Source organism: Erithacus rubecula (assembly GCF_903797595.1).
Source record: "Erithacus rubecula genome assembly, chromosome: 4".
Taxonomy (NCBI): domain Eukaryota; kingdom Metazoa; phylum Chordata; class Aves; order Passeriformes; family Muscicapidae; genus Erithacus; species Erithacus rubecula.
The window spans coordinates 2,228,411-2,248,915 of NC_136686.1; the positions used below are offsets into that span (position 1 = coordinate 2,228,411).

At 48.3% G+C, this 20,505-nt stretch overlaps 1 protein-coding gene and 1 long non-coding RNA gene across 3 annotated transcripts in view; both read right to left on the bottom strand.

Annotated features, from left to right (window-relative positions):
- CECR2 (CECR2 histone acetyl-lysine reader) overlaps positions 1 to 6,886 on the bottom strand; it is an 89,590-nt gene extending 82,704 nt beyond the window's left edge. Inside the window, exon 1 of one of the 2 annotated variants that reach the window (XM_079303309.1) lies at positions 6,403 to 6,886. In XM_079303309.1, the coding sequence (XP_079159435.1) occupies positions 6,403 to 6,585 (183 nt within the window). In that variant the 5' untranslated portion in view covers positions 6,586 to 6,886. The remainder of the gene's footprint in view (positions 1 to 6,402) is intronic. The other variant, XM_079303310.1, reaches the window with a different exon arrangement.
- A 4,323-nt stretch (positions 6,887 to 11,209) lies between these two features.
- On the bottom strand, positions 11,210 to 18,896 carry LOC306800878. The gene is made up of 3 exons (XR_013773939.1): positions 18,789 to 18,896; positions 17,195 to 17,302; positions 11,210 to 12,103 (listed from the first exon to the last, which is right to left on the bottom strand). It is a non-coding gene; the product is annotated as an uncharacterized lncRNA (long non-coding RNA).
- Positions 18,897 to 20,505: the final 1,609 nt, after the last annotated feature.

Consider the following 20,505-nt stretch of genomic DNA (forward strand, 5'->3'; position numbering starts at 1 on the left):
GCCATTACAAAAGTTAATTCTTCACCCTTCATGCAGGCACTTAACAGATGCCAGGGGCAGAATGGCACAGCTCTGCCGGCATTATGTGCTGGGAGAGAAAGAACACAGTTAAGCAGGTCTACATATAAAGCTGCAACACTTTAAAGGTGTTACTTTTAGCTGGTTTGGTTAGAGCAAATTCCACAAGGAAAAACTTTTGAGGCCCGATTTAGATGCGCTATGCAGAAGTTTAAATCCTGATTGAATTGGCACAGGTTGTTTGTAGTACTTGGGTCTCCTTAAACAAAGCAAACTGCAAAGTCATATTTAAGCTCCTAAACAAACCATTATTTTTTTTTCCTAGTGGGGAAAGACTTGCACCTGATTATCTTAAATCGGTCTTAAAATAAACTCAGCTTAAACTGTTAAACTTGTGGGTACACAAACACTTCAGCTAACACCAGGCATGATTTTCAGTGTCAGCTGTGCCAGCAGAAGAATTCCCTATACTAACACCACATAAAATCTGTAATATCAGGCTCCATGTGCTCTGAAATTCCTATTGTGTTCCTCCTTCCCTTCTGCCTTCGACTGCTACAGTCATTCCCCAACTCCCCAGTCACCTTACTCAGATCCATTCAAAACGTTGCTGTCAAAATAACCTTCCTTATCCATTGTTCAGACACCCTTTGGCTTCGTGCAGTCACTACTTGTTTCTTTTCACAGGCTTAAGATAACGTTTTAACTCATGTATCAGCCTCCTGAACTACCTATTCCTTTTTTTTGTTGTTTTTTGCTTGTTTGTATTTTTTTACCCAATTAGACTAGAGTATCATTATATAAAATGTAAACACTTGTGCAAAAGTTTAAGATCTACAGTTGGGAAAGATGTGACTTGCATTTGAAATGGAAACTGCTTTCCAATTTGCAGACCACTTGAAACAACAGCTCTGAGAAGTATCTCTCTGCCTCCCCCCTCCATTAATCTCAATGAACTCTAGAGCCCAACGCTGACACGTAGTGTTAATGATTCTATTATGGACAGAATAACTAAGAGCAAAAGCGAAAAGCAGCAGTGTAAGAAGTGGTGCTGGAACAGATACGGGAGAGGGATGGGGCACTGAAGCAACTGAACCAAACAGCGGATGGGACAGGTCAAAGGAACAATAAAACCAGTACTAGCCCTTGATTTTGTTGGGTTTTTTAAGCAAACAACCCAACTGACGAAGCTGCTGCTGCCCAGGGGAAGCAGAGCCATCACAGAGTGACCACAGAATATAACCCAAAATCACAGTGGTTCATAAATGGGTCTCTCCACACAACAGGACCAACACTGTATTTTCAGTATATTTGAATTCCATAATCTTTTCCAACCCTATCTTCTCTCTGTACAGCACTGCCAGCCACTGTACCTTTCCTCAGATGTGTTTTTTCTACAGCAAGCTGCTTCACATGAGAGGAAAGTTGCTTGCTGTTGCTTCAGTCATTGCCCACTCCCTTCCACTTTAATGTTGCCTGTTTACCTGTGAACAGGTAAATGGCAAGAGGGATGGACATCCTCATGACTGAACTATTCTGCCAAAAAGACATTTAAATCCAGAACTACCCTCGATGAACACAGCTGACCTACATGAATTCACCAACATTTTCACCTGCTTGCTGCATTGATCTTACTTAGATTTTCAATTCTTCTGATCAGAAACTACCTGGCATCACAGAGCAGGATGAGGCACCAGTAGACATTGCATATAGTAATGTAATCCCAATTATAATGCAGCACCAGACCCAAATAGCTTTAGAAGGCTGTAGTTGGGTACCAAACCCTACTGTCTGTGTAATTAACCCTATACAAGCCACTGACAGAACAGGAAGGTTATGCTATTTTGGTGGCATGGATCACAAGGGACACACCCAAAGGGCAGAGCAAGGAGATCCACAGAGAATTTTCAGCAGGACTTAACATGATACAACAGTGGAGGTCAGAGCATATTTGACCATCCTGTCCTCACTAAGAATTATTTTCAAAGTATTAAAATTCTAACACACTGTTTAACACCTTTTTCTTATTATTATTTTAAAGCTGTATCTGGTTTGTACAGATAGAAGAAACCCTGTTCTCTGCTCTCTCCTTCTCCCTGTCTCCACACTCTTCCTCCTCAGGACCCAGGGGAGCAGTAGCAGCTGCTGGTTTCTAACAGCCACATCATATTCCTGACAGAAAGAGCCTGTTCAAGAACCAGCACGGAGATACCACACCAGAGAAGGAAAAAGGAAGGCAAGAGCAGCAGTGCCCTCCCTGCCTGTGGGTGGGAGGAATGCCTGAAGAGCTAGGAAGGGGCAAGAAGCAAGGAAAAGCATCTTAAAGCTGTAGTGAAGTTAACAGCAGAGGCAATTTGCCCAAAGGTGCTTTTAAAAACCACAGGAAAAGATTTATGTTTTCCCTGTGTAATGTGGCTTTTCCCCCTTTTCCAAATAAACTAAGTTAACAACAATGTTTTGACTATTTTCAAGCACATTCTGGAAAGTCACCTCCCCTCGACCTACCCAGGCAGAAGTTCCTAAATGTTTGAGTCCACAGCTCCTGAGAGCACATGCCAAAGAGCTGGGTGGCCACGCCACACTGGCTCCTGTCCAGAGTTTTCAAGTTGTGCTGAAATATGGTTGAAAACGTTAAATTTTCTCCCAATATTTTCGATACAAACAACCCCTACAGCTGCCAGGAGGATATTTCAGTTGCAGAGGGGAAGGGCATACAGCCAGCAGATACTTTGACACAAGAGGTGTCCCACATTACAGTCCAGCCTTGAAGAGGGAAATAAATCACTCCCTATCATCACTTGCACTAACTTGACTGTGGAAAACATCCTTTCTGTCCATCAAAGCAATGACAACCAAAAAAAATGACACACCCCACACAGCCACACCTTCTCCTGCTGCAGTGCTGTTAGAGTAGGTAAGGACAAACCCACTGATGCAGGATCAGATGACCCAGTGTGGTCCCTTGCAACCTTACCCATTCTGTGATTTTACAAACCACCAGGAAATATGCCACGACAACCAAGCCAACACAACCAAAAGACTTTTGAAGTGGCAAGAAAGTTTTGTACAGCAGATGGCTGACAAGGCAGCCATTTAAAAGGGGAGGAAGGGAAAAAAAAAAAAAAGAAGCCAACCCATCCCAGAAGGCAGAAGTGCTCTCTGCCATCCTCAGATCCATGTACAAACACGGCATGAAGCTGAACACGTCCCGGAGCACCCGCTCCTGTCCCACTGAACTTTTGACCTGCTGGCGGTAGCTGAACCCCTCCTGAGTCCATTGGCGGCTGATGCTGCAGCAGAGATTTCAAAAAGAGGAACCCAGGCGCCTGCATCTGCCAGAGCCAGCATGAGGGCCAGCTGTGCCCACCCTCTCCCAGACAATGCCCAGAGTCCAGCCTGATGGATGTGCCTCTTTCTTTTTGGACATCCCTTCCCCGGCAGTCGCTGGCTATGCACAGGTCCAGCAAAAAGAAAATTAAAACATTTGCTTCTCAGGTTTCTGCCATGCAGCTGCTGAAGGCAGCCCGGCATCTCAAAGCCTGGAAGCTTCACTTTCTTTTGGACCAATAAGTAGAAGGTAAAGGGTTTGCATTTAATAAGTGAAAAGGGAGAAAAAAAAATAAAAGCTCCATTCTGCCTCCCTAGACTACGAAAGGCTCCAAACTTCTCAAATACCCTCAGCAAATCTGCTCAGCACTGGAGGGATGGGTCCAGATGGCCTATCATTACAGAGCCTTCCAGCCAGCTATGGGCAGACCCACCAGAAGAAAAAAAAATATCAGGGGAGGAAGGGGTGGGGGAGAGGGTGGGAGGGGGAAGAAAAAAAAAATACGTAGAGCTTTTTAAAAATGACCAACAGAACACCACAAATTGGAAGATCAGGTTTTGTCTGGTTTGAGGACTGCAGGGATGGCAGCAGTGAAACCCTAACCTGACCCACTTGCTGAAATTGAAAGGAGAGTGACAGCAGGGGATATTTGTTTCAAGCAAAATTAAGGCTTGTTTAAAACTTCTGTCTTTTGTAACGATATTGTAAGAGTTTAGCACCAAACTCCCCCCTGGAGACACAGTGGTATCAGAAAAACAGCAAAAAAAAAAGCCTCACCAACCCGAATTTAAACTCAGAGGAGCTCACACCTCCTAGAAAGAAGAGAATATCCAAGAAGAGACAGCTGCATCCAGTCCCTTAGAGATACTGGGCAGAGTGAGACAAACATTAGCTGTGAAGCTCAAGCAGTGTGAGCATGAGCATCCTCCAGCTGAAGCCCTCTGAGCCTGAGATCTCCATTTTTCCTTCCACACACACAGATTCATTCAAACCCCTTTTACTCTGTGCCCACAGGGACTGGGGCAATCACCCCTGGGTTACTCACAAGGGGCAGTAACTTCTGAGGGAAGGGGTGAACCTCAATCTGTTGGTGTTCAGCCACAAGCACACCTCTCCATAATACCCAAAGCTAAAGCAAGAAAATACAATTCATACACGAGCCATTTTTGATGGCTTTTTGGTTTTATTTTCCCCTAGCATGCGCTTTAAATCATGGCATCTCCACAAGCCCCTATAAAAACAATCACTTCAATTTTATTCAGACACCCCTGAAACTCAAGCTCCTCAGAGGTGGCAGTGAGACCAGTCAGAAGGGGCACTGGTATTATTAGGTCCAAAACCAAGGAAAAAAATCTTTTTTTATGCAGCTAAATAAAACACAGATAAAAAAGACCAAAAACACACAGACACAGAGCAGTGCTCTTAGAAAAAAAAGTCCCATCGCTGGCCATTGGTTTCAAACTGTGAACTATTTGAGCAAGGCTTTGTGCAAAGATCTGTTCCCAGATATCCCCGAAACCAGTGGTGAGACTGGAACAACTGCACCAGGCAAGAGGTAACAAGATGGTGTGAGCTTTAAGGAACAGGAACTTTTGAAACTACTGGCGCTGGGCTGCTCACACTCTGCCGGGGAAGGAGATCTACTGCTCCACGTGCCTGAAGGAGCAGAGCTCTGACAGCCGCATCCGTCCTCTCACAGCATCCCGATTTTCACCGCAATTCGCATCGACCCTGGGACAAACGCCACGCTTTAAAACCCCTTTCTGCCAAGGGCTGCGGGCCATCCACGTGCACGGAAATTTTTTGGCGTTGTTTTCGGTGTGCTGCTTTTGCTCCGCGGCACCCGCAGCACCAACGCGCCCGCACTCCCCTCTCCTCCTCCTCCTCCTCCCGGGCATTCCCCCGCAAAAAATCAAGTTAATTCGCTCCGAGTGATGATGTTAACTCCCCCAGCCTAAGCGTGCTCCGGGAACCAAAGGGGAGCCCACATTTACTTCATTTGTGAAGCAAGCCAGATGCTAATTGCCTCCAAAGGTGAAAGGCTAGTGCCTTGGCCCTTTTATCATTGTAAATTCAGGTTCCTTCAAGACTTTGCGCTGCTGGGCCCGGAGAGCCTCCCCCCTTTAATGGTTTGGCATCAATAGGAGGGGGAGGGGAGTTCTCTTTCGCAAGAAGTTGCATCATTGAGAGATCTCATCCCCTTTCAAGATTTCGTACCGCATAAGGGATTCCCCCTCTTCAGAAATTCACATCCTGCTCGAGGAATTTCGCTCTTTAGGGCTCCGCGCATCCCATTGAACTTTTAAACATCTTTGGAATTCGCGTTCACGGGGGCAATTACTGTCTTTAAAAAACACACGCCACCACGTTATTCACCCGGTTTATTGCCAGCGCGCTGGCAAGAATAGCTTTTCACAGCAAGCACAAAAGATTTCCTACCAGGACGCACTTTGTTTGTAACATTTGTAGCCGGCGCACAAAACATTTACGGGACATTAGCGGCGCACGTGAAAATAAGAAACAAAATTAAGAAGAAACAAACAAACAAAAACGAAACACGTAAGAAAGTTACGTGGGAAAACGGGCAGGGAGGTACGAAAGCTACGAGGGGACAGGGCGAAGGCACCGTGGGATCCCCGGCGGAGGCTCCGTGAGCCGCACAATGAGCGCCCCAGCAGCACCGCCGGTACCCCGGGAAAGGCGGGGGGTCACCGGGCCGGGCCCGCCGCTCCCCGCCACCATTTTGGGCACGGGAGACCCACGCTGGGCTCCGAGCCGCGTCCGTCCCCCCGCCACCTTTGTGTGCGGACACCGGCCCGGTGAACAATGCGGCCCGGCCCCGCTCCGCCCGCGGCCGGGGGCTCCTGCCCCGGGACGGGCGCGCCCGAACTTTGAGCGGGGAAGTTGCGGGGTCCGCCGCAAGCGCTGCATCGCGGCGGAACCCAGCGCCGGCCGGGGACGAGCGGTGCCCCCGGCACAGCGGGCGGAGCGGCTGCGGGACCCGCCGGGCGGCGGGAGCGCACACAGCCCGCGGGATGTCCGGGCGCGGTTCTCACCTCGATCTCGAAGTCGGGCAAGCGGAAGGCGGTGCGGAAGAGCGAGCAAAAGTGCGCGATGGCCGGGACTTCCCACCAGGAGCGGAGCTCGTCCAGCGCCACCGCAGCCGCCGCCTCGGGGCCGCCGGTGCCGGCTACGCTGCCGCCGCCGCCGCCGCAGCCGCCGTCCTCCTCCGGGCACATCTCCCGCGGCCGCCGTCCGCTCGCTCGCTGCCTCCCTCGCTCACTCCGCGGGCGGCTGCGTGTGCCGCCGCCGCTCGGCGCTGCGGCCCCGCCCGCCCCCCGGCGCCACGCCGCTCAGCGGCCGCCCCCCGGCGGCCCCGCGCTGCCCCCTCGCTGCCGCCCGCGCACGGGGCGGCTCAGGGCCGGCGGGGGCGCTGCTGCTGCTGCCGCCGCTGCCCCCCCTACCGCGGGCGGCCGCCGCTGCGCGGGCCCATCCTCACCGCCCTCATCCTCCGCCTCCCCGGCACGAGCGGCCGCGCCGCCGGGAACAGATGGGCGCCAGGGGGGCGCGCGGGGAGGGGCGGGGCTCCGCGCGCGGGGGACGGGGCTCTGGCAGGGAGAACCAATGGGGGAGCGCGATGGGGCAGGGGGCGGGGCGGAGCGGGCCCGGCGGGGCGGGGCGCGGGAGGGGACAAAAGGCGTGAGGGCGGGGCGGGCGGGGCGGCGCGCGGCTCTGCACGAGGAGGGGGCGGGGCCTGGCGCTCATCACAACAACACCGGGGGCGGGGCCTGAGGGGTGGGCGGGGCCGGCGGGCGCACGCGGCGGCTCCGCTGCTCCCGGTGCCGCTCCGGTCTCGGCATCCCATCGCCGGATGCTCCCGGTGCAGGGAAACCCCGGGAACCCCCAGGGTTCCCGCTCTCGCTCCGTGCCCCCGAGTGAGCAGCCCGAGCGGCGCTTCTCGTTCTCCGCATGCGGGACGCGCTCCTGTGCCCCGGGACACATCGGGGTGTCACCCGCATCCCCAGACCCTCCGTTGCTCCTGGCTCCGAAACCCCTCCTGGCTGCCCCGTTTTGGATTGTATTAGGGAAAATCATTCAGTGACAAATAGGTATTAATTACCTGCTTAATGGGACAGGGCTCCAGTGAAACACCAAGCAGCCGTGACTTCGTGTGCTGTCACTGCAGCACCCGAGAACCTCCCTGTGGCCACCACAGTCCAGCTTGGAAACATTGGAGTGGGAGGGGAATATTCCTTTTGGGGGCAGCCTGAAGATCCGAGGGGAAAACCCATTGCAGATGCCCTGCTTTGTCTCTGACTTGGAGAGAAAGGCTGGTGGCATCAGTCAATGCCATCATATTGCTGCTCACACCTGCTGACATAAAGCAATCTGACTGCAGGGTCTCTGACTAGCCTGCACTTTTGAGATTCCCAGGGTTTCCTCTCTCTTTTTCCCCTTCAAAATGAACAGAGAATAAGGTGAAGGTATAAGCTCTGTGCTGTGCCTCAGCCCACTGACCAGGGAAAACTAGCTGAGGATGGGAACAGCTTGTTTAGAGATGAAACAAATCAAGGAGCAGCAGCCTGGCTCAGCGAGAATGAACAAGCTCTAATTTCACTGCCTTTTTCCAATTGTGGGATCAAGGGATACCCAGAGAAATTGGAAGGAAGCGAATTTAAAATGGTGCAAGGAAATATTTGTACCATGTGTAATTAACACATGGCATTTGTTACCACGAGGTTTCATTGAGGCCGGGAGATTAGCAGGATTCAGAAAAGGATTAGACATTTATATGGATACCAAGAACATGCATGGTCACATTAGACAGGATATAAATAAATTTTAGAAGGGATATAAACTGTCAGGCTTCAAGGCACAATATAACCACTAACTGATGGCAAGGGATTAGGGAAAAACTTCCCTTGTGGGTGGGTTATTCTATAATTGTCCACTATGGGGTTTCTTGCACCTTTCTTTGAAGTATCAGAGAGTAGCAACTGTTGAAGTGGGAAGACTGGATTAGGAGGGCTACCAGGCTCTTCTGGTGTGGCAACTGCTGTGCTCACTGGGGGTTTGTGAGGGTCACTTGAGAAATGGCATGGCAAAGAGGATGACACAAGAGGTGCCATCAGACACCTGATTTTTCTCCAGACCTTGCTTTCCTTCTCTGTAAATTTCACACAGGAAATTGATTTCCTATGCCTTCCTCACCAAGGTTATTTTGTCAAAATGTACTCTGTTTTTTAAGTGGTTCATTAGTTATCTTTCTAAGTTCAGCCTTTGCATCTGTTTTCCCTAAAAACTTACGACTTGATTCATTTATTGTTTGAAAGAGACCAACATGTTATACTGAAACCCTGCCTGTGTTCCAAGGCACAATGCAAGGCTTGATCTTGAGCAAGCCAGTATCTGATCTCTTGTGTATTGTGTCTGCCTGCTCTGGATTGAGCCAGCTGCAGCTCCCTGCAGTAAAGTGAGAGGAGAGGCCAGGCAAACCCAGAGCAACATGCAGGATCACTATAAAATACCAACAACTCTGTGTGAAAAAATTAGAGGTGACAGATCCCCAGGCAAAATTTCCTTTGGGCCAGTTACAGAATTCTACAGTATTAATGCCCATTTTTTTCCAAGAGTTAACTGTTGGTTCCCTGGCCATGTAAGAGGAGTTTATGTTGCATTTCTGTCTTGCTCTGTGCTGACATTCCTCCCTGAATTCCTGTAATGTCCAGCTGTGGCTTATCTTACTGCTGCATCTTTGCTTGTTCTTGACACTGGGTCAAACAGCTTTGTAGGATCCCCACTCTCTACCCTGCTAAGGACTTAGTGAACTTTAAATGAAGACTCCTAATCTCTCTTTTTGTCAGAAGAGCTATGGTACCAATTTTGCCTAATGTTTTTTTGAATTAATTTGGCTCCCTCTATCGTCCCCATTATTTCTGTTGGACTGTGTTTTCTCTTATATTGTTCTTTTTATTCCAGGATGATAGGGGCTGCCCACAATCACTTAAGGTTGTTTCCTTTTTCTAAATGCTTACACTGTTGTTAAATGACTTTTTAAAACTTTTTATTCAAGCACAAAAAGCCCTGCTCTCCTACTGCTACTCAACAGTAGGCAGTGAATACACTATGGCATTTCCTCTTTTTTGATCCATGTGCTCCTCTTCCAAGTCACCTTTGGTTATGAGTTTCCTGCCTATAACAAGCAAAACCAAGGTCTGCTCTGGCCACTGTCCTTTCCAAGTAAGCTGTATTACTTCTCTGGATCATATTTTTTTTTCCTAGGCTGTTGTAAGACTTCCCCTACCACTGATTTTTAGCTCAATATCCAATCCTGGCTGCTCCTTACCTTCCATGTCTTCTGTGTTTTTTCTCATCCTTTCTTTCCAAAATTGGCTGAAGGTTGAGTCCTTGTACTATGTAGAGCCACACTGAGGCTGATGGACCAAATCAAAGCCTTTTGTTTTTGTTGTTCCAGGTAATATCTGCATTTGTAAGTTTACTTTCCCTAAGGAAAAAATACCAAACTCAAAGTGCCAAAAGCAAATTTTAAAAAAAATGGTAGAGTTGCAGGGACTGCATGTCCCCCATTCCTGTATGACAAATCATTTCAACTAGAAGCAAAAAGAAGGGAGGAGTGTTTTCCACTTTCTCCAGAAACACCTGTCATCTGTGCCTGATTTAAAGCTTAAATATAATGTTGATGACAAGTAGATCTCTTGTAGCCTCTGATTACTGACAGGCACAGGTCAGTTCCTCACCAGCTGAAGTGATATTATAGTTAATAAAGATCTCTTTTTAAAGAACTCTTAACTTCCTTGCATTTCCACCACCTGGCTTTAAGCTGGTGTGTTCCTATGAACTAGGTTCAGCAAGAACTGCAGTCTGCCCTTGTAAGGAGTCAAAAGCATTTGCAGAAGGACCAACCAAACCTCAGATTCTGTTCTTACTGGCAGCACATTCTCAGGAGGACTTGGCTTTGGGAAGTTCAAGTTTTCCTAATTTATGGGAAATTATTTAACAATGGATAAAGCCTAACATTTCTATTTCTACAAAACAAAACTTTCTGGCTGTGAAGAGCTTCATCACCCTTTTCTAGCCTGTCTGAATTTTACTGCTCCCTTCTTTGTGCTGGCCTCCCTCAACAATCTAACACCAGCAAATCTCACTGGTTTTTGCTTCTTTTTGCTGAGTTATGAAGAAGACAGATGTGATTTAGCCCCAAGCTACTTCTACCTTTCAGGACTGTTCATATTTTGATCCATCTTCAAGTTCCTTGTTCCTTTTCAATGACTCCTGAGCAAAGAAGTTTTGTGGTTTACACAGCACAGTTGAAAAGCCTTCCTGGACAGAGCAGAGGCTCTGTACTTTGAAGTATTTAGCACTGGGAGGTCTGGCTTTGACTCCTGGATCTGCTTTTCCTACTCAGACAACAAAACAAGGAAATTGAGGCACATAGAGTGAAAATGAAGGCACAGATTTTTCTGGGTAGTGGCAGAGCTGGAGTCATGGAGGCAGCCAGAGGGATCACAAAAGAGGTGTGGAAGCAGATGAGCAATTTTGCTTCTTTAAACCAGAATAGTCAAGAAAAAAAAAAAAAAAAAAAAAAGAAGAAGCTGTGTTGCATTTTGATAATTACTTCTTTTGAGCCACTAGCTATGATTTCATAAGAAGTTTCATAAGGGAAAGCAGTGGCACACAAGAGGCTGACATAAGAGGCATGAAAGCCAACAGAAGTGGTTAAAAGAGAGCAAAAGAGATTTGAAATAGAGGACAGTGTGGTAGTCAAGAGATTGTGTAGGATGAGGGACAAGAGAAGCAGGGGATGAGAGAAACTGGTAAATACTCTGAGAGGGGGAAGTAAATACATTTCCTTCCTAATTGGCAGGGAGGAAGGAAAAGTCTGTAGTCACAAATACCTGTGGAAGGAGCTGGAATGCTGTGAGGAAGAGAGAGTGGGGAATATCTGAGAGATAGCAAAGTGAGGGAGGGAGAAACTGAATAAACCAAGAAATGCACATGGAGGCAAGGTCTGCTGGTGAGTGGGATGCTGCAGGGCTGAGGAAGGTAGAAAACGTGCAATCTCAACAGCCTAACAATGTGAAGTTTGAAGTTACCAGGAGAAAAGATGAGGAGTCAATAAAAATGAGAGCCAGTTGACAAGGCAGAGAATAGAAGAGAGATGGGTGGGTGCAGACAACAGCTGTGAGATGGAGGCACGAGAGAAAACAGGGGCAGTGCTGGAAAGTGCAGGAGACAGAAATTGGAAACAAGTAGAACAAGAGAAAACTCTCATTCCCACTTTTTTGGCATTGTGATGCAGTGAAGCAGCTTGCACAGGTCTGAAGTCAGGTATGTGGTATCAATACAGCTACACTTAAACTGCAGCTAACACAAACAGAGCTGCAGGTTTAGCTGGGACACAAACACTCCTCTCTAGCTTGGAGCCAGCAGAAAGCTTGCCATGACTGCTGCATCCTGAGCAGTGTGGGTTTCAGGTTCATCTGCTGAAGAACCTGTTGCTTGGCCAGAATGAACTCTCCAGCTCCTCAGGTGCTGTTACCCAGCTGTTATGTCGTGGATGCTGCAATTGTGGAATCTGTGCAGTATTTGTTTTGACTCCTGGATGTACACATTCCATTTGTCCAGTGTGAAAACAGTCACTATGAGAACCTGACCTAGCATCTGAAAAACTGATGGATTCTCTTTGTAACATCCCAGATATTTATTCCACAACACTATTTTCAGCTGAATGAACCACTGGAAAGGAGAAATAATTTCACATGACTGAAGAAAGTCACACTTTCCATAAAGCAAAGAGGCAGTTGCACACATCACCACTGGTTTAGGCAGAAAATCAGCAACATTGTGCCTCTCTAGCTTGCATCAACTCTCTCCCTACTGGGAATTTGGCTAGCACTGATGTGACAAAGCACCCACCATCACAGCTCCTCTCCCGTGTGCTTTACTGAACTACACACCAAACCAACAGATCTCAGCCTCAGGACTCAACAGATTTTCTGCTCCTAACCCACTGGGGCTGAAAACCACAGGTTGTAACTTGATGTTTTGTCCCCTAGAGAGCAATCAACAGGCAAATGATAATCTGTGGCAATGGATTGAAAGGCAGGGAAGCTGGATCTTTCCAAGTCTTTCCCCAAAGAGTAGCAGAGAAACTCACAGCGTGGGGGTTTGTTTGTGGCCATCCATGCTCACAGCTGCTGCTGCTGGCTACATCTGGCAAAGAGATGAGTCAGACACAGGCTGCAAAACGAGATGGGGAGCCAGTGATGTGCCCTGGAAACCTCACTGGGAAGCAGAGTGCAGACACACACCTACTCTTCCATGCCTCCCCTGCTCTGTCCTCCCTGCCCCTGCTGTCCACAGCTATTCCACAGGCAGGCAGCAGTATTTCAGCACAAACAAAGAGAAGTTTAATTGTTTCCAGAGCAGCAGTGGTGCTGATATGTGTGCTGTGTGGTTCCTGCAGACTGCATCCAAACACCAGAGGCTCATTGGGACTCACCCCTCAGCCTGAGCTGCTTGGCTCAGGTGCAGTGTGCTGGGAAGAAAAGCACTCCCAGAGAGGGAGCAGCCCCAGACAAAATGCAGGGGATGCTGCACAGCAGGGCAGTGCTCCATGCATAGAGGGGTCCTCATCAGCCACTCCAGGAGAGACAGACTATGTTCCTAGAGGGGAATTAAAACACCATTTTGCTCACAAGCCACGACAATTCGGTTCTCTGTTCAACAGCACCTTAGATGGGGATTCATGGTGTCTGAGCAGAGTGGCTGAAAGTTTCTTTTGTTGTTCTGGTCTGGACCTGAAGATGTGATGGGAGGGAAATCTGTATTTCTTGTCTAAAGCTGATCTCACACACTGTGAGAAGTGTGAGCACCCACCTGCCAGTTGCTTTTCCTGCTGTGCTGCTTCTGTGGGGAGCAGAGCTCTCCAGTGACTTCACCAGCATCCATTTCCAACACCACTGCCTCCAGATCCTGCTGCTGCATTTGGCCAGAGAGATATTCAAATCCCATTCCTCCCACAGCATTACCAGGACTAAGTCATGGTTCTAGCTCTTCCACTGAATTGCTCTATGACTGCCAGTAAATCAGTTCATGTATGTTTTCCTCATCTATTAAATGGGAACAGTCATATTTAGATACCTCAGGGAAGTTGCAAGGCTTAATTAGTTAATGCTAGTGCCTTGTCACTTCTCATTACCACGGTACCTCTGTGTTTATTGCACTGAAATCGTAAAATGCTACTTACATGCTAAACATTATTATTCTAGATGAGGTGGAGAGACTTAATCCAGTTTCTCTGTAAATACCAAGGGCAGGGAGTTGACATTCCTGGTATTGGCTTTAGTGTGAGTTCTGTCTTACTTGTAGGAAATATAACAGAAATTATTAATTTCCAGATTCCTAACATTGTTGCTCTCAAAACAGTTAAGCTGCACTTTTACTGGTTTACTTAATTTGGTATGTGTCATTAAGCTCACCTGGGATAAACATAGTTTAAACTGGTTTAAACACAATGTTGCTTCCAGTGTAAGGGAAACAGAACAAGGTCCATGGAATATTTTCTAAACCTGGCAAGTCACTCAGAGGAAAGCAACTGTAGGCAGCTTGAAATGGGGGATGGCTGGCAGATTCATGGGCTAAAGGAATTTTAGGTGCCCAGCCTCAAAAAAAAAAAAAAAAAAAAGCCAGTGACTAATTCAGTGAGTCATCTCCAGACCTTTCCCAGAACAGTAACTAGGGGGTTTTGAGATACTCAGCATTTCTGTCATGGGTTAAGAGAGAGCCTAAACACCCACAGGAACACAGCCTTGAGCTTAGGGGCTGTTAGAACAGACCTGAGATGCTGAGAGTGGGATGGGGGCTGCCTGCACCCCTTCTCACCCCAGCCTCACCAGCAGCTGTGCCAGCCTGGAAAGCCAAGGGCTGACAGCAGCCTGGAAGAGGCAGGCTGCTCCTCCCACTGCCTTTCCACAGGGATTAGGAAATTGGAAACTTACACTTGGCACTTATCACTTTCACCCTCCAAGCACACCCCTGTACCTCAGCCTGGTGCTCAGCTCAGAAAACAGCTCAGTGCCTCCCCAGGGCTGGATGCAGCCACTCAACTCCAGTGGCTGCCCAGCTCTCCTTGTCACCAGCCCAGTTTAAACCAGCAGTGCAGAACAGGAAAGAAAAGACCTGCCTGAGCTATCAGTGACCCTGTCATCCATGGACTCCTCCAGCTGGTTCACTTTGAGCAGCCCTGCCCCAACACTGAGGCTCAGCTCCAGAGGTTCCCATGCTAGCAGGATATCAACACAAGCTGCCAGTGCTCCTTACAGTTAGGCAGGAAGGATGCTGCAGGCTCCTGAACAGACATCTGATAAACACATCTCAGCCCTGGCCAGAAGAACCTCTAGGTTCCTGTTCCCAGCTCCCCAGGCAGCTCTGCCCTGCACTTCTGCTTTTCCCAGAGCCCAAGATGAGGATCCTGCTGCACACCACCTGCCTGTGGTGGAACCGTTGTGCCTGTGGAAGCACTGCCTTGTTTTAAACCTGTGACCCAGTGAAATTACAAGTAAATAGGCAACAGAGAAGGGAGAAATTGGCAAGGAGAAGGGCCAGCTGATGTATTCGCTCTTCTGCACTCCATAGCTTTCAAGATCTGGGTTTCCCACACCCAGCCTTCCTGGTTCACCTTGATGTCTAAAGCTCATTTTCCTGCTGGAAGAATGGGATGTATGGCAGCAGCTCTGTCTGTATGCCCAGCCCCCAAAATACTGTCTTGCCCTGCTAGATCACAGCACCAGAAAAACCCAACCACTCTGAGTTCATCACCCAGACCCACAATCCCATTTGCAAAGCCCTCAGCACCCAACCATCCTGCCAGTTATCTCAGTGGGCATCTTCCCTTTCCTGCTCCCAGGGGCCACTCCCAGCAGCACAGACAAAATGGGGTGACTTGGTTGGCAGCTGGATGACCCCACTTTATCCTCTCAAGAGGGCAGAATCTGCCCCCCAAGCCCCAAAATGTGGCAGGAAGGCTTTGATTTATACATCCAGACAAAGCCCCATAGGGAACAGCCATATGGAAATAAAACCAATTATGCTTTACAATTAGAGAGGGGGAAAAAGCTTAGGGTTAAAATATGAAGTGACCAAGCTATTAACCTTCTCATTTGGAATGAATGGTCACTAAATTACAGGGCACATCTCCTCCCTCCCTCAAAGAATGGCCTCATGAGGCTGAGGGTGTTCAGCCTGGAAAAAAAGGAGAGTCAGTGGAGACCTTATCACTCTCTACAACTACCAGAAAGAAAGCTGTAGCAAGGTGAGTGTTGGTTTTTTTTTTTCCAGGTAACAAATGATACAACAAGAGGAGATGGCCTCAAGAGGTTTAGATTGGATATTAGGAAAAATCTCTTCATCAAAAGTTGTCAAACACTGGAACAGGCTGCCCAGGGAAGTGGTTGTGCCACCAGCACTGAAGATATTTAAGAGATGTAGGTTTGGCACCAGGGATGTGGCTTGGCAGTGCTGGGTAATGCTTGGGCTTGATGATCATAAAGGTCTTTTCCAACCTAATACTGGTGTGTTACATGAACAGCAATAAAGCATAATTAATCCTGCTCTGAAAATATGATCAAATACTGGCAGTGAGCCACAGCTGAGCCTGAGGGGGCTAAGAAACTTAAATCAGAGAACCAGCATATGGGGCAAACAGCAAATCCTCCCACCACCTCCTGTCACCACACACACCCAGCTAGTGTTTGTGTTCCTACCAGTGACACAAAATGTGCAACCTTACCTAGACTCCAGGGGGGAAAGCTCAGTTTCCACAGGGCAAATGTGTGTTTGGGGAGGGAAGTGGATGGAGTTTCCAGAGATCCTATATTTTCCCTGTTTTTAGCAGTGCTGTACAGAGGTTTTAGCCAGTTCTGGTGGTTAAAAGCCTCCTTGGTAGTGTTTGGGCACACAAGCTCAGAGATGTGTGATGTGGCAGAGAATACACTCTCACCCAGCCTGGGTGGGAGATTGATGGTGCAGGATTTATCAGTTCTCTTTTTGATGCAGAATCTCTGAACAGACATCACAACTACACCCTCATCTTCCCAAAGCAAGTGCTTTGTTCAGCTGATTTTTCTTTCCCATGAGAGAGGGCCACCATTTGTCTGAAGCAGCATCACAGAAATCAAGTTGAAAGCAAAACCAAGCAAAATTTCATACAGCAAAACATTCAGATACCATTACAACAGTGATATTAAATGTAAACCAAACTGACAACCCAAATTCCCCTGCAGCCTTTCCAACCCCAACCTTGAAGACCAGTCTGGGGAAGATTAACAAAGAGAAAGAAAAGCAAAGATGACGTGAAATAAAAGAGAAACCAGCCAAACCAATTCCTTTCATCCAGCTGAGAAAAAAAAAAACAAAACAGGAGGGAAAGAGCTAGCAAAATTAGTTTGTTTTGGGTTATTACTGGTTTTTGGTTTTTTGTTTTTTTTTAAATAAAGACATTTTTGTTTGTTTTGGTTTGTATTTTTTTTCTGTTGTTTGTTTTTAGTGCTGTTCATATTAGTGATGATTTTGCCTCAAAATCCCAGTTCTGACAGGGGTGTCCTTCATGCCAGGTTCTACCACTGTCCCTCTCTGCTCTAAATTTCCTCCCATCTGTGGGGTGAGGAGACACAGAGGAAGGCAGAATTCTCCAGTCCCAAGATTCAGACAGAGTCAAGAAGTATTTTAGGCATCCCCATCCTTTTCCTGCAGTTGGCTGCTCTGCCCTGTGCTGTTTCTTTTAAGAGAGAGGGAAGGACAGAGGCAGATTTTCTTTTCAGGACTTACCACCATGAGTGTTCTTCACCATCTCCTGTCTCCAGGCAGAGCAGTTTTCCTCGTCCTTCTCTTGTCCTTTCCTAGCAAGGAGCCTTCTATTGGTTTAGCACCAATTTCCTGAAAATAATAATGAACATAACTGAACAAGGAACCAAACCAATATTTTTATTCTAAAACTTACTCCACCTGCACATAAATCCACCTGTAAGTGCCTTTACTTAAAGGCTACAAGCAGCCTGAGACTGATTGATTTGTGCCACATGTATGTTTTTTTACCCATCACCTTGGGCTCTACACTGGGGCTTGATGCACAACCACAGCTGGAAAAAAAACAGCTGATCTGAGAAAAAGCTTGATCTGGAAGGACAGAAATAGCTGTGTGATAGCACAGTTCTGGTGTTCACTTATCCCTTATGCCATAACTTCAGGAAAAAAAAAATCTAATTTTTAAAATTAAGCTGGCAGCTGGATTTGCTTAGCTGTTTCTGAAGTTATGGCTGTGAGACAGCAGATCAGAGTCAAGCCAAACTCTGTCACCGCAGTCACACTCCTCATGCCAGAGCCTCCCTCTCTCCCCACAGACATTTACCCCAGGAGACACCACCAACAAAGCACTCACAGCATGAGAACAGCTAAAATTGCAGCAGTGTAAAAAGTATTTGCCCCTCCAAATCTGAGACTGGGCTCTGCAGAGAAGCAGTGTCAGCACTTTCACCCTCCCTGCAGGACATCCCTGCCACTGTCACCACCCAAGGGCACCCAGGGCCAGGAGGGGCTGGCACAGGGAACAAATCTGCCTCTCCCACATTTATTCTGGAGCCATGTGAGGGTTAAGGCTCCTTTTCCCACTTTGCAGAGTGACCCAGGTGGGGCTAATGAGTGCTTGCCTTGCTTAGCTAATTAGAGGCACAGAGAACAGCAGGCTACAGTTCTGGACTGGGACACTTGCTGAGGAAATATAGAGTGTGTGGGTTTTATTTCTAGCTTTTTTTTTTTTATGATCAAGTTAAAAACCTCAGCACAGATGGGAAAGAGCAGAGGGAGGAGGCTCCACAGGACCCTTCTCACCCACCCTCTTCTAATCTACATTGTTCTGTGCTGTGAGAAATAGGCAGGGGTAAAAGATAATGCTGAACCATTTGTTCCCATTCAAAGACACATTTTCAATGTGTGATCTAAATCCTTCAAAGACCCAGCCTAAGCCTCCCCAGTGCCACACCTCACCCCTCTGAGGCTGCCCACCATCTCAGTGGAGTACAGCACTACACTCTGCCCAGGGGCATGTGGAGCTCACACATTCTGTGGGACACTGATGGACCCAAAGTGCTCTGCAGGGGCTTCACCCTCCCTCCCCAAGCATTTCCTCACCAGTGGGGCTCCCCAAGGATGCTGAAGGGCAGCCTTCCCCTGCTGCAGTTCACATGTTGAGATGGACACAGCTGGTATCACCACTGGCAGTACCACCAGTCCTTCACTGCTTGCCTCCTTCTCTTATCTAACTTCTTTCCTTGCAACTCTGACTCCTTTTCTTGTAGGCAGCTCCTCACAGCACAGACTCCTCCTTTCACTCTGCATGACTGGTTAAACCCAAACTGTCCCTTACCCAGCCACCCAACCCTGTCTGCCCCTTGCACAACCACCTGCCCCTTCCTCCTCACAGCACAGCCAGCAAACTCCATCCCAAATGCAGCAGACTCTGGATCTCCAGCTCCAATTCAGAGGGCAAGTGCCTGGAACAAGTAGCCAGCTAGCCCACCCTTTTATATCCCTCAAACAGACTGGGCAGACACAGATATTTCCACTCCTCAACAATCAGTACAGCTGTAATTCATTGGGAAAGATTCCCTCCTGCACTATCCTTTCAGCCTAGCTGTCATTCCCCAGCAGAAATGTTGGCAGAAACTGTGGAATCCCAATTATGGCTGCTGGGCTGGGCAGTCCTGCCCTGGCCCCTCCAGTTTGCACATCCCAGAGGTTTTTGCTACTGGGGCACAAGACCATGGACAGACAGACTGACATTATGAACTGCCTGATGTTCCCACCCAGCAGCAGCAGGGCACTGGGAGTGGGGGACAGCACTGGTGGAAGGTTCTGGGGATGGACACTGCCCAGCAGAGCTGAAATCACCACCCTGGGGAGGTTTGGGGTGCAGGAGCCCAGTTTGGGGTGATGTTTGTCAGGGAGGTGATGCCCAGAGCTGCTCCTGGAGCCCAGTTTGGGGTGATGCTTGTCAGGGAGGTGATGCCCAGAGCTGCTCCTGGCTGTCCCACATGTGGCAGTGGCCTGGCCAGCACGACAGCTCGAAGGGATCTGGGTTTTATCACATCACCTCTATCACAACACACCCAAAGAAGGCTCTCAGCTGCTGTGTGCTCACAGGCTTGACCTCAAAAAGTTGTGTTCTGAGCTCTTTTTTCCTTGCCTGCCCAGCCCTTTATGTACAAATTTCAGCTGCTGCTGAAAGGTGCCTCTTTTTCACCTCGCTCTCAAAAGCTGCATTTCCCTTGCAGCTTTCTAGCTGTTATTTAGCTCCCCTCATGTTGTTTTCCCCTGGCTTTTTCTTTGTTTCCCTCATAGGAAGCAGCACATCATTATGGCTGGTCTTTCTCTAGAGCTCTCCTAGCCGGGGTCATTACTGAGCTGGGGAGATCCAAGGAGGTGGCTGTTTGTGTGGCTGTGAGACCTGTGAAAAAGCAGCTAATCAATTCAGAAAATCATCTGGGTGGTAACCCCACTGTCAGCTTATTTTCTTCCCTTCCACTTAGACATCAAACTGGCTGAAGAGGACTCTGGGGAGTGAGACAGGCACTGAGAGCTCCTCCTCTGCAGACACATCTGTGTCTTTTATCAGCAGGGCTCAGGGAATACCACTAACTGGAGAGGGGGAAAATCTCTTTGGTGCTCAGAGCCTTGCAGTCTCCATCTCCTTGCTCTGAAGAGACCCTGCCCAACGGGGAAGCAATTGTTTGAAAAGTGGCTGATGCACTGTTTGGCAGAAACTGTCACATAACAGGCAGAACTGGGGGAGGACAGGGACAAAAAAGCACAGCAAAGAGGGTGACTGGCTATGCTGTGCCAGTGAGCAGACCCTGATAGCCAAAACAGCCTGCAGTGGCTAAGTGGATCAGCAATTGCAGGAGGACATGCAAATGGCCTTCTGGTGAATGATCTTGCTAACTGTTGCACTTTGCTTTCACTCAGCCTTCCCCTGGTTTGTGTCTTTGGGGACTGTATCAGAACAGGGACCACTCAGAGCCATAAATCCTTTGCCCTGGCCAGTTTTAGTCATTAGAATCAGAGATGCACAGCACCTCATACCC